Source organism: Papio anubis, chromosome 11, assembly GCF_008728515.1.
Source record: "Papio anubis isolate 15944 chromosome 11, Panubis1.0, whole genome shotgun sequence".
NCBI lineage: Eukaryota > Metazoa > Chordata > Mammalia > Primates > Cercopithecidae > Papio > Papio anubis.
Genome location: NC_044986.1, coordinates 47,943,255 through 47,957,926, shown reverse-complemented (window position 1 = coordinate 47,957,926; position 14,672 = coordinate 47,943,255). Strand labels below are relative to the sequence as shown.

The window sequence follows — 14,672 nt, the reverse complement described above, 5'->3', positions numbered from 1 at the left end:
ATTTATTTATGTATTTAATTTCTTTAAAAAATAAAACAAGCAAATCCATCCTCCAAGGCAACTTTGATTTATCTTTGTTTGCACAACAAACCAGAGCACTTAAGTAGTTTTTTCCAAACATGGAATACAATACTTACCCGTTGGACCCCTTCCAGCCAACAGGGAAAACAGTATTTATTCAATTGCTTGAAAAGTACTGAATAATGTTAAACACTCTATGTGTATTTATAAAATAACTAAATTGTGCTGCTTAATTGGAATTCTTCTGGGCTTTAGCATAAATATTCTATCACTTATTATATACGCACAAAGTAAATAATAAAATTACATCATATTAGAACTCAAAGAAAAAATCCTCTCTCCTCTGTTTTGAAATTACTTTTAAATACCTCGGAATTAACTATGGATGGATGATTAAACACACACACACACACACACACACACACACACACACAACTGCCAAAATTATATATTAGGAACTTTTCCATGAATTGAAATGTTCATAGAAATGCACTTCCAAGGAACATTTTTCCTTATACTTGTAATGATTTTTTCACATATTCACCAATTGACATTATTTTTTTTAATCTATAAAAGGTTTTAAAACATTTATTCTATTATTCTTCTTCTGACATTACCCATTTTCAGGAAATTGGCCTGATACATTAACAGAATAAAGATTTTTGGATTGGACCTGGTTTTAAATCCAAATCCAGGCTCAGGAAGAGGCCAGCATAATGAATCAATGTATTAAGTCTCTCAGCCAAGGACTTAGTCTTTTCTTGGACTATACAGGGGTTATCTGTGTGAGATTCATTACTGATGCTGGGAAATTGCTAATTTTCATGATTCTAATTACTGCCTCAGTAAAATGGAAATGCCTTGGTAAAATCATACTGGTAAATAAATTATGATTAACTTTCTTTAAGGAGCTGTAAAAATTAAGTGAGATAATAACGTGTGTAAGGAGGCAGGTGTCGGCTGAGTTTCCCTTGCTCTCCCCCACTGCTTTGAAAACACTCAAACTGGGTTTGGTAAAGGGAGTGTTCACAACGAGGCCCCTAGTTCTGCTGTGAAGCATTGTGCTCATGCTGCCTCTAAGGGCTTCCTTTTCCAGGGGCTGCTTTCCCTGCACCCTAGGAAGAGTTAGAAAATCAGGATTCTCAGATTCATAGACACCCATGCTGCCCAACAGCCAGATTCTAAGCTTTCCTTTAAGAGTTCGCCTTGGTAAAATCATATCGGTAAATAAATTATGATTAACTTTATTCCAAGCCAAAAACAAGAACAAACAAAAAAGGACCAATAATGCTAATTCCGCCTTTTTCATGCTTTTTTTAAACTGACAAACTGATGTACTGGTGTCTTCTCAGGACAGATAAAATGTACACACTAAGATGCTTTCTTTGTCTAAATTGCCCTAGTATTTATTTTGTGCCTTAGCAGTATTTTTTCATTCCCTCTTCTGATTCTCTATCAGAGTTCTCTCCAACTATGAGGAAGTGGGTTTCTATAGTAAGCAAAGAAATCTATGTTGCTGGGACCTCAGAAGACCACCCTTCTTAATTTTTCCCAGTAACTCATGGATTCTTTCTGAATTTGTTCATTACACAATAGTTTTCCTTATGGAAAAGAACTCACTCCCAGATGCACTAATCTTTTGCTTACAAAACATTTTACAAGAATGGAACTGTTATAAGGCTCAATCTGAATGACACAGATATAAAGTAAGTCTTACTACAGGAACGATTTTTAAGGTTCAAAGCTACAACAGGCTAGAGGAATATTAAAGTGCCTTGTCACACTGTTTTAGATTTTTGAAACCCCAGAGTTTTGAGAAAGTATTTTCATGGAGATGGTGAGGAAAAGTTGCCTACAGTCCTTGAAGAGACTCATCCCTCTAAACCCAGGCTCACGGAGAGGCCAGCACAATGAATCAATGTATTAAGTCCCTTAGCCGAGGACTTAGTCTTTTCTTGGACTAAATAGGACTTCTCTGTGTGAGATTCATTATTGGCTCAAGTGGAAGACTTTACCACAGATATAATCAACTGAGTATCTTATTAATTATTTGCAAGAATTAGAAAAAACTTACACATATGGAGGTGAAAGTACCAATATGAAATGTGCAGATGAATAAATTTTTAAAATTAGCCTATAATTATGCAAAAATCTGAGATCACATTGTCTGTCTTTCTTTTTTTAATAAAAAAAGGATCAATATGGAGACATTTGTGCAAATGCCAGATGACAACATAAAACTAATGGCCACTTTTAGATTTACCTGCTCCTTGTGTCATCTTTAACAAGAATGAATCTGCTACCACGAAATGGTCTGTGAGCAAACCAACTTGAAAATGGGGTGAGAAAGTGCCTCTTTATTTATTCTTCCCAATATTTCCCTTCAAATTAAAACCGTACCAGCTTTGTCAAGCTTAATTCTAACGTAGGTTTCACAATCTTCTTGAAAAGCTCTATTAAAGCTCAAAGCTTAAGAGCTCAATAGTTCTGTCATTGAGACTTAAAAAACAAAAAAGCAAACAAAAAATAAGTTCCAACAGCCCCCAAATTGTTTCAATATGCACCTTCTCTTTCTCATCTCTTTTTGTAAATTATAGAAGAAAAATCTGGGGAAAGGGAAATCATTGTTTTAACTTCCCAGAATTGTGATCTCTACAAACTGATTAGACAATATTGTTGTATTTTATATAATTTGTGCCCAAAAAGTGGCATTTTCATTTGTTCAGGCTAAAGTGTACAACAGATACTCTGTATATGTCCAAACAGTTCAATTCCGTAAAAGATCACAGAGCATAGCCTAAGCAAGAACAGGTTCTGCTTATAGATTACAGCCTGTGCTTGAGGAGGTCAAAGTCAGGCATTTAAAAAAGAACCAGAAACACAGTGTCTGAATGTCTGCAGAAGACACTGATCCTGAGTTGTAAGTCATTTAATAATTGTTTTAGAAATCATGGTGTCTGCTTATGTACAGGTGGTGGGTTTCCAAACAAGGCCCCTTCACTGAGCCTATGTAATTCTAAGACATTGTCACTTGTTTAAAGTGATAGCTCTTAAGCTATTACTGACCATTTTTTTGAGAACATATTCTAGAGGGGTGAGACGAAGGGAAAATAATACTGAGGTTTGGGAGAAGGGCACTGAGAGAGAAAAATATGGTGAATAGGAAACCCAGGTACTCCAAGAACAAAGTCAACCTATCGCTGAAATCTCCAGGCTGAGTAAATGCCTATTTAATGAGAAGGACAGCAATGTGCAGGGACTAATATTCAGGTATCCAGAATTTATTAAGTTAGTATAGGGTGGAGTTTAAGAGTATCAGTTCTACAGACACTGGCTCTACCCTGACTACCAGTGTAGTTTTCTTTATCTGTTTGGCCTTAGTATTCTTATCTGTAAAATAGAAATGATGCTATAATAGTATTTACTTTATGAATTTTTGTTGAGAATAAGTTAATATATCTACAGCATTTTGAACACTGCTTGGCACACACTTAATAAATTTTTACTAGCATATTATTTTGTTTATTTCTAATTATGATCCTTGATAGTGGGAGGATTTACTACATTTTTTATTGCGCATAAATGTAAAGAATCTTGCCTATGATTATATTAGCTTGGTGCAAATGTAATTGAAGTTTTATTTGCCATTTGATATTAGAATACATTCTTAAATAAATGTGGTTATGTTATACATCCTTTGCTAATGACTTATTACTTTATGCTTCTTTTTTGCTAATGGCTTGTTACTTAATGCTTTTTTGCTAATGACTTATTACTTGCTGTTTATTTTATGTTTATTTTAGACTATGGAAATGATATTAGACAAAAAGCAAATTAAGCGATTTTCTTATTTGAGTTTGAAGTGGGTCCTCAAGCAGCATAGACAACTTGAAACATCAAAAACACATCTGGCCCAGGAACTGCTAACGAATGTAGAGTGCAGTGGTGGTTCAAGAAGATTTGCAAAGGACAGGAGAACCTTGAAGATGGAGAACATAGCAGCTGGCCATTGGAAGTTGACAACGACTAGTTAACAGCAGTCTTAAGCTGGTCCTCTTAAAACTACACAAGAAATTGCCAAAAAACTCAACAGTCATTTGGCATTTGAAGCAAATTGGAAAGGTGAAAAAGATCAATAAGTAGGTGTCTCATGAGCTGAGTGGAAAAAATCATCATTTTGAAGTGTTGTCTTCTCTTATTCTGTACAACAACGATGAAGCATTTCTCGATTGGTTTGTGACATGAAATGAAAAGTGGATTTTATCCAACAACCAGTGATGACCAGCTCAACGGCTGGACCAAGAAAAAGCTCCAAAGCACTTCCCAAAGCAAACTTGCACCAAAAAAAGGTCATGGTCACTTTTTGGTGGTCTGTTGCCAGTCTGATCCACTGCAGCTTTCTGAATCCTGGCATAACCATTACATCTGAGAAGTATGCTTAGTAAATCGATGAGATGCACTGAAAACTGCAATGCCTGCAGCTGGCATTGATCAACAAAAAGGGCCCAATGCTTCTCCATGCAACGCCTGCCCACATATCACACAATCAATGTTTCAAAAGTTGAATGAATTGGGCTAAGAAGTTTTGCCACATTTGCCATATTCACCTGACCTCTCATCAACTGACTACCACTCTTTAAGCATCTCGACAACTTTTTGCAGAGAAAACGCTTCCATAACCAGCAGGATGCAGAAAGCGCTTTCCAAGAGTTCGTCAAATCTAAAAATGGATATTTATACCACAGGAATAAACAAGCTTATTTCTCATTGGCAAAAATGTGTTGATTGTAATGGTTCCTATGTTGATTAATAAAGATGTGTTTGAGCCTAGTTATAATGATTTAAAATTCACAGTCAAAACTGCAACTATTCTTGCACCAACCTATCATATACCTATAAACAGTGAAACCAGGATTTAAACCTAGGCACTTTTCATATTAATAAGCCATACAAATACTTAAAATATTTGAAATGTATTTTCTACTTTCATCTTATGTCCTAGATAAGTAATTCTCCAAGAATGATCCCCAGACCAGCTACATAACCATCAGCTGAGAACTTAAAAATGCACATTTTCTGGTCTCATTCCAAATCTATCATTAAAAATGGTTATTACAAGGGCATCTCTGTGCAGTTACTTTCTCTTTCTTTGGAGGATATGACAACTTAGGTAAGATCTTCACAGAAGATCCTATAGGAAAGGCAAAAAACACTAGGACATATGTTTAGTCAAGATTGCGGGGAATTTTATCTTGAAGATTTTGAACAAAACAAAGGTGATATTCTAGGATAATAAAATTTCAGACTTGCCCAGGCACAGGGATGATTTTATTAGCAATTTTCCAGGTGATGTGGGGCAGTTCTCCTCACCAATCTAGGCTCCATTCTCTCATCAATAGAATGAATAACCTTTCACACTCCTCATAACATTATATTCTACTCAACAAACTCCAATTCTCTCCCTGACTACACTTTTACCAATATGATAAAATACAATTAAAATATAAAAAACAAAGTGCCTTTGGATTGAGTTATTTAAAATAATGAAACTGTAGATTTTTAAATTGGATCAAAGAAGGAAAAGCTTGTAAGGGGTTTATACATTTTATTTCTAAAAGATTGAAAATAAAGGTATATAGTTAGAATATAGACACAGATCTATATACTATTGAATTAATAATCAATAAAGTTGCCTTTGTGGAGAGGAAGAACGAAAATATAACTAAACTACCCTCACTTTAGTTTACTGTAGTGGGGAGCTGCCATTAGAAAACAAACTATGAACTGGAGTCCTGGTAGGGGGTAATACTCAGGTTAGAGATTCAGAAACCCGAGTTTTAGTCTGAGGTCTGTTTTTTACTGGGTATGAGCTTATTTTGGCCTCTTCGAGACTCAGTTGCTTCAGCTATAAAATATGCAGAGAAATTAAATGACATCACATCTTAGATTTTTCTAAATCCAAAATCATTTAATCCTTGTTGATTCATCAGACCACAGAGGTGATGATGCATCATCATGTAGATCCCGTCCAGTGGCAGGTGAGGGAGAAACCATAAAATGAGAAAAATGTAAAGCAATTAAACAGAAGTTTCAGAAAAGTTTGGTTGAAGTATGGCCCATAGGCAGAAGTCAAGGGGTGATCTCAACATGAAATTATCTTCATAATCAAGGCCATTCTGATATCAAATGAAAGTATAAAGTTACAATAACAAAGTCATACTTTTAAAAGGGAAAATCACTTACTTTCAGAATACGTATATATAAATAGGTAGCATATTTATTTAACAATATGTTGGATATATATATATATATATATAAGCATTTTTGTTTTAGAGAATAAGGGAAAAGCACAAGTGGACTTGGGGCTCACTCCCCAGTAATGAAGATAAAGAATAAGGAAGCTTTACACAGCACTAAAATCTAGCAGGATTTTTAGAAAGGAAATTATGGAACAAGGAGAGAGCATCAAAGCAGCTCTATGACTTGCCAAGGGCCCACCCATCATCTTGATCCTTTGTATATAGATGCTACCAGGACCCCATAGAGGGCCATCGGTTGTGGACTTTGGTTACAAATCACCTCCCAGTAATGAGGGCTTCCTGGCAAAGATTTACCCTTCTGGTTAAAAGGGGCCAAACCATATGATGAGTACTTTTAAAATTGAACAACACCTTCAAGTTCTTTAACAGGTGGACAGTCAGGTGGGAACCAAATTATCACCAAAAATCTTCAGAGTCTGTGAACTTTACAATTATTTGTATTGAAAATATAATGTAAAGCTCAGTGGTGAATATTATTATTGCCCCCATTCAACTCAAGGAGGGGAAGGGAAATCAGACATTTATAAGAGTTTTAAGAGGTATCAGATTCTGTTTTTCACTATGGCAGGCATACTTGATGTGTCGTCACATCTTAGATCACTCTGGAAATGCACCCATTCAAAGGGAGAGGAGTCTCTTGAGATAATCCTATTTATTAAGAAGGGCCATGGAGCATTTAAGGAGATGAAAGAGTACCATGTGACTTGGACAAGGGAGGATGAGAGAATAAAAGGAGAAGATGTAGAGTGAGATGAATCTGGAGTAGTGTCAGGGCAGGTGGGCTTGGAAAACAATGGTAAGAACTAGGTAGGCTTTCTCCTACGAGTGATGGGAAATACGGAAAGGTTTGATGCAAGAGGGATGACATGAGCACATCTGTCTTTTCAAGTGGATAAAGACAATATTTTCTGAGGGTAAACAGGATCTAGTATGTAGCTTCAATTCCAAAAAGCCCCTGTCGTCTCTCTGATTTGTCAGTGAAGCAAGTAATATAAATCAGGGCCCACCGTGATCATTGTCCTCATCAGTTTCATAGTTTGGGGACAAAAGAAAACCTAGTTTACACAAGTAAACCTCAATGGTCACACAGCTACATACTAATGCTCCTCTGGGCATAAATACCAGTGCTAACAGCAGTAACAGAGAATATGCTCAGAGAAAAGCAACACAAATTAACTCTGGCAGTTATTTGGCTCATTTTTCAGAATCTGTCTTAAAAACAACAGTATTTTTTTAGTAGCCAAAATGACAGAAAATGCTGGCAACTGGCAAAATTATGGTTTGACCTACAGCAATTATGCCATGCTTAGTAGCATTGCCCTTTGAATACCTTGTTTTTTTTTTTTTTTTTTTTCCTATGATCTGGATAGAAACATCTGTGTTTACATCAGGGAATCTGAAATACAGGCACAAAAGAGAAATGACTAAATAGAATTAAAGAGCCAGAATCACAGTTTGATGTGGCATCTAATAGCAAAGAGGGGACCAAACCACATGACTAGGAGTTACAAAATGGGTAACTACAATGGAATAAAAATAAAACCCAACTTTGACAATAAAGAAAAACTCTTGCCTATTAGCAGTGCATTTATATGCCTGGTGTGTCCCGTTTTCTCCTCCTCCAAACTTAGGTGTTTATTCAGAAAAATCAGGAGAAACAGTGGCACCACAAGATAAGAAATGATAGAGAGTCACTCATCTTTTAGCCTGTGGCAGCTCCTGAAATTCCTCAGTTGGGAAGGCACTGGGATTTACAACAGAGACCCCTACCGAAAAGAACTCTGAGAATTTGCATGATCCTTTGCTAGAGTTTTCATTTTTTTATAGCATCGCCATTGCTTTACACCTTTAACTTGTTCACAAAATATAAAGTATAAGATATCTATAGTAGAAAAATTGAGATGCAAGTTTTATTTAGCATACACATAGAGAAAAACATCCCCTTCTTCACAGACTGCTTTAAAGCCCTTAAAGTCAATGTTTTTATAATGTTAGGTAAGCCTTCCTATATATGCAGTGATGTTTTTGCTTTTGTTTTTTGAGACAGGGTCTCTCTCTGTTGCCTAGACTGGAGTGCAGTGGCGAGATTTCTGCTTATTGCAGCCCCAACCTACCAGGCCCAAGTGATCCTCCCACCTCAGCCTCCTGAGTAGCTGGGACTACAGGCACATGCCACCCCACCTGGTAATTTTTCTATTTTTCTATTTTTTTGCAGAGACAGGGTTGCACCATGTTGACCAAGCTGGTTTCAAACTCCTGAGCTCAAACAATCTGCCCACTTCAGCCTCTCAAAGTGCTGGGATTACAGGCATGAGCCACTATACCCAGCCTAAGTCATAAAGAAAAAAGTGGATTGGCTTGACTATTAAAAAAATAAAAAAATAAAGTTTTATATGATGTAAAAGAAAGATAAGCAATTTTTTAAAAAACAACAACAAACAGGGAGATAAAAGTAATTCCAAAGTTACAGTAAAACAGTTTATTTTGGTCTTCTGAGTTTTTGATAGTATCTATCATTGGGGCTATTAGGCCATCTCTTAATAGCCTTGAAAAATAAATGGTACCAAGTATAGCTAACCTGGGGATGTGAAGAAGGAATGAATATTATTCACTCTTCTAGCTTTTGGAGCTCAGAAAAAGACACCCCGAAGGAAAGGCCTCAGAAGTCCTTTCTCTCTGACCTTCTCCTGCCTCCTATCTCTGGCTTCTGATTCTCCCCTGAGGCAACCCATAGAAACTAGAATTCCTCTTCCCCGAAGCAGGTCATAGAGACAAACTCCTTTTTTCCTGAAAGCCATCCATAAAGTCTAACAATAGTATTCTAACCTTCCCCTGCTTTTCTGTTTGACAGCAGTCATACAGAAATTAAAATTCTCATTCCAAAGGAGTCCTACCTCACACCTGGAAGGAAGAAATGCTACAACAGAGAGGCCAAGAAGAATGACCAGACAAGCCTTGCTAGTTTTCCTCACTCAGGCCACTATCAGTAGAGCACACTCCTTTTGTTCAAGCACAATTCTATGACTGCCCATTCTTCATTAAACCTAAGCATAAAAATGCAGTTTTCCCCTGTATCGTTAGGACTTCATTCAGAAGGCTCCTGTGTCATCTTAATCTTTAATTAGATAAATCTGCAATGCTTTTCTCTTGTTAACCTGTCTTTTTATATAGGTGTGCCAGCCAAGACTCTTACAATGGAGAGGAAAGGGATGGTACCCTTTCCACCCCTACATGGCTTCATGAATGTGTGACTTGTACAAAAGCATAGGGCCTGCACTTACAAGGTTCTTACACTTGATTTAATGCTGTGCTGTCAAGGTCTTTAATTTTTTATCAATTTTTGAAAGATGTTCTGCCTTTTTATTCTTCAGTGAGTCCTGAAAATTATGTACTGGCTTTGTACTCACTGTTCTATACAGTGCCTATCTGTAAAGCAGTAAGTTTTGTGTCAAAGAAGAATACAAAGATATTTAAGAAATAACCCTAGTTTTAAAAAGCTTATAGTCTAGAAGTGGAAATAAGCTTAGTAGTCAAGTTATAATGAAACAAAGCAGACAATAAAACATATGGCAGAGATGAAGCTCCAGAGGAGGGAAAAGGTGACTTCTCAGTGTAACGAGATAAGTATATATGGAAAGGCAGCTTTTGGTTGGATCCAAAAAGCAGAGAAGGATTTGACCATTGACAGTGATGGAGGAGACAGGCAGGCAGAGAGGGAGTGTGCTGTGAAAAAGCACAGGGGCAAGGGATGGGTACATGGAATTGTTCGGTTTGCAGGAAGTGAGAAGAATCCAGGCTAAAAAACCTCACTGGTTTTGGCTACAGGAGGGCCTTGAATGTCCAACTAATGAGGCTGTAAATAATGCAACAGGAACTATGAGCCATTGAAAAACTTATAGAGAGAGAACCAGTTGGTCACAGTTGTAATTTAGGAAGACTAAAGCTGGCCTCAGGCAATGATGGTCATCCTGTCACCTCTCTGGATTCCCAGCCCAGTCCTACATTCACAAACAATGTGAACTTTATGTTTTATTGAGTAGCCAGATGGAAAGTGACATCCAAGTCAGCAACCACCTCTTTTTTTATTCAGGCAGTTAAAGCCTGCCAGCTCTATTCTGACCATCAAAAAATGTTCACTTACTTTGGAGAGCTAATTTTATTGTTTAAGATTTGAATTTGAACACACACACATATACACACACGCATGCACACAGAGTGAGACATCTCCATCTCCTGAAATAGTGCCACTAGAAAGAGTTCTTGTTAGAGTCATTTGAGATAGCATTGGCACTCAGTCCATTTTCTTGGAAGAACAAATTTACGGTAACTGAAATCAACATTGTAAGTGTCCAAAGTTTAGGTATGTGAGATGAATAATGGACTATATTCTATAGGTAAGCATTTCATTGATTATCAGTTGTGATCCTTATCAGAGCTGCACCAGGAGAAATCAATAACTCTTGAACTTTAAGTTAAGGCTTAAAATGAATATTCATTCTCTCTGTCTCTATCTTTCATCATACACACACATACACACAACATACGTATAGACACATATATATCAACACATACATATATATATATCTCACCCAATATAGAAGGCACCTGAATAATTTAATTTCCTTGAAAATGATATTAAATTTCAAATACGAATTTACATTTCTACCTCTTCTAAATGTTTCATCCAATCGCATTGAGAAAAAAAATCAACACCCTGCTGACAGTAATTTTTCAACATATTATTACTTGATATCAAATTAGAATTGTATTATCCCTTTCGCAAGAATATAAAAGGTCTTATGTAGAAATAAAAATGTATAAAATATGAAGCAGTAAGAAAATAAATTAACCACAAGAAATATTCAAGTATGGAATATTAAAAATTGCATCTTAAGAAAATTCAGTAGATACCTAATAAGGTGTATCACTAAAGCAAAATGTGAAATTGACTTTTTAGCTTCATTTTAACAGTTTAGTCACCAAAAATAAAAAGCAAAACAAAAAAATTAAATATTCTACCTATCAAAAATGAAATCTTAATTAGCAGTACCCTCATTATATGCCCATATAACTTGTATATTACTATTTAATAATGGCTCTGTTTTCAAAAGAAAAGTAATTTAAAAAATAAGTGCTTTTTAAAAAGTCATGAGAATTGTCAATATTCTTTTCAATCATAAGATAATATATTTTCTTTAAAATAAAATAAACTTAGAGACAAAGAAATTCATTCCAGTGAATATCAATGTATTCCTAAGAAATAAAAAGCTGGTTTTTATTCCAATTTCCATCCTATATTGAGTTATTATGATAATATATAATATAAAGGGAAGAAAAGCTTTTGATATTTCAGAACTGTAGCATAAAATGAATTTTATTTGGGAAATTAAGCTCAGGATTAAAGGATAATAAGCTATTTCTTGGAACTTTTTCATCTTAGTCATCTGACCTTTCATATGGAAACACACACAAGAGATGACTCAGTCTTATAGTGTGAGTCTGTTTAGAAGAGGTGTCATAAATATATTAACCAATAAATAGTTGGAGATGTATTCAATATCCTTTCTTGTTCAAGCACATTTTTATTTGTTTCTCTGAGTTGCTCACTTCTATGAGAGAATGGCTTAATACATGTCATGAAATTCTGAAGTTCTGACTTAACCATACGTCATGGAAACTGGCACCAGGAATATAAAGAAGCTTGTTCAGAGTCTTACATCTCTACAGATTTGTAGACTATTATGACTGAGAGAAAGGCAAAAAGTCTTCAGGGTGCTGCATTTCAGATAATAGGGCTAAAAGGAAAGTAAACACTCTCACAAGAGAAAAGAAAGCATCCTACCTTTTTAAAAATTCCATATACTCGGTATGCTTGATGAGTCCTGTCCTCATCATTATTGTTTGAAAACATTGTCGATCAATGGCCCAGAGTTTTACATTTACAAGAGCTGGAGAAAAATAAAAGGAAAACAAACAGGGAAAAATTAATTAGAGAATTTCAGTTGTGTACAACATCCTGCAAAGAAGATGAGCTATTCATGAGAAGCATGAAAATGATTGACTTTTTACAAACATTTAAAGCTAATATCACAATGCTATCCTATTTCATTTAAAAAGTCCTATATGTTTACAGGCAAAATATAGTTCATAATTTTCCATATTAGCATTATTGTCTACTAGGAAGATTCCTGTTGCCCTTGCTCAATGTCCTTGGGGGTTGACAGTGTCTAAGCACACACAGAAAGTATTTTGTAATTCAATGCTATATATGAAGAAAATAGCATGAAGAAAAAAGAGGTTCACAAGTAATAATAGACCCTGGTAATTACCCAGCACGGTGTTAATGACTCATATGACAATATTTTAATTACAAAAAGTAGAAGTAAAATTTCAATTTTCAGGCTTAGGGGAGAATTTATGTAATAGAAATAATAGTTACACAATGATTTCCACACAAAGCTCGTTTTACAAATTGAAATCTGTGCCCAAAGTTGCCATGTGGTAGTTTTAGTAGACATGTTTGTTGAATTTTAATTTATTCTCTTATGCACCACTATCTTTGACAATGCATAGTTAGATGTTGAAGCTGAATATCCCACAGCTTCACCATTTGATCTATTAAGCATATGACTAAGAGAAGTTTAAGAAAAGGACAGATGTTATAGTGTGTAACACAACAATGTATCATGATAAATTTATGTTTTAAAAGATGAACACATTAAAAATCTTGGTTATCATATTGGTGTGATGGCATATGAGAGATTTATTATTCTCTTTACTTTTATATATGTTTTCAAATTTTCATGACATAAAATATTTTAAGTTAGCAAATGAACTAAAAAAAAAAATTCATATATCATAGCCATGGGGTATATAGTCTGAGGAAGACCTTTGAATAGGGCCAGGATATAGTTAATTGAGCCAAACATAGAAAGACAGAAGAGTGCCACTGTCTCTGCTTCACAGTTCTCAAGACTAAGCCCAGTGAATGTGATGGATCATGATTTGGGAGTGAAGGAGGAGAAAAAAGTTATCAGAGGAATTAGGACACGCGTGTGCCTTATGGGGAGGAGCTAGAAGTTACACACAAAGGAACAGGGAAGAAAGAAGATAAGAAGAATATTGTACTCCAGAGTAAACCCTATCTTTGAATTGTACCTATTTTTTTCTTGCAAAACTTAAGCTGCAAAACTGGAATATGACTTCTCCCTTTCTATATTAAAGAAAAAACAAAACATGCTCACTTAAGTAGAAATAGATCAAAGCAGCCGGAACTTGTGTGTGCATGGCTCCATTCTAAATGTTTTTTACAAATGACACTTCATCAAAAACAAAGGTTGTGAAGGTATCCTTCAGCTAGATTCTAATATATCTGCTACCTCCAGACTCTTTTCCACAATACCCTTTTACTTGAGACAAACAGTAAGACCAGATGATACAGCCACAAAGAACTTGGAAAATCAGGAGAGCGTTCCTAAGAGTTGGAACAGGAAGTGGGACCTTAAAAAGTGGTAGTAGTTGAGCTACAAAAGAGGTGGGCAAAGGGTAACTGGGTGGGGAAAGCACATAAACAAGAGCACAGCTGGAAATGAGCTCAGGAGTCTACCAGGAAAAGAGACTGAAATGGTTGAGATTTCTGCAGTGTTGCTGCATGGTTTGGGGGTAGTGCATGCACATACACACATATGTACTGTGGCCAAGCTATCTGCAGCATTTTAAATCTGAGTTCGCACCTTAAGCCCAAATATTGACCCCTGTCCCTCCCTCTCCTATGAATTGCTGTTTTTTTCTATGTTTCTCTCCCTGGTGCTTAGCATGTGTTATTAATGTTATTTCTCTCCTAGGTCTGTATCATGTTTCCTTATATAAATTTGTATATTCCTTCAGAGAAAAGTCCCTATCTCATCTCTTATAATCTCTGCTCCCCTACTAGAAATCAGCATTTCATTTGGTAGGCATTAGGCAAATGTGTTAACGAACTTTATGTACACGAAGTTCACCTGCAAAAAACCCACAAAATAATTTAAGCCTAGGTAGCATCTGATGCTACATCAAAATATCTAAACTGAATGTATCAGGTTTCATTATCTATGTGTTGAAAAATGACTTCAAAAAATAAACTGACAGAATTCAATAATTTCATTTTACTTTTTGGTTCCTGTTTACATGGGCTATTAAAATGTCTCTAGGTAAAACTGTAGTTCAATATTTTGCATGATAATAAACATGGCTTGATGAGATTGCAAATTTGTCAATGACCTTGGGCATGATACCAAAACCTTTTTTAATTTAACTTTGGCCAACATGCATATTAGTCAAGTCAGCTTTTTA

At 35.6% G+C, this 14,672-nt stretch overlaps 1 protein-coding gene across 2 annotated transcripts in view; it reads right to left on the bottom strand.

The window, feature by feature from the left end:
• The window catches only part of PRKG1 (protein kinase cGMP-dependent 1), a 1,324,128-nt gene that overhangs the window by 470,152 nt on the left and 839,304 nt on the right, over positions 1–14,672 (bottom strand). For both annotated transcript variants that reach the window (XM_031652620.1, XM_031652619.1), the window contains exon 4: positions 12,184–12,289. In XM_031652620.1, coding sequence (XP_031508480.1) covers positions 12,184–12,289 — 106 coding nt within the window. The remainder of the gene's footprint in view (positions 1–12,183; positions 12,290–14,672) is intronic.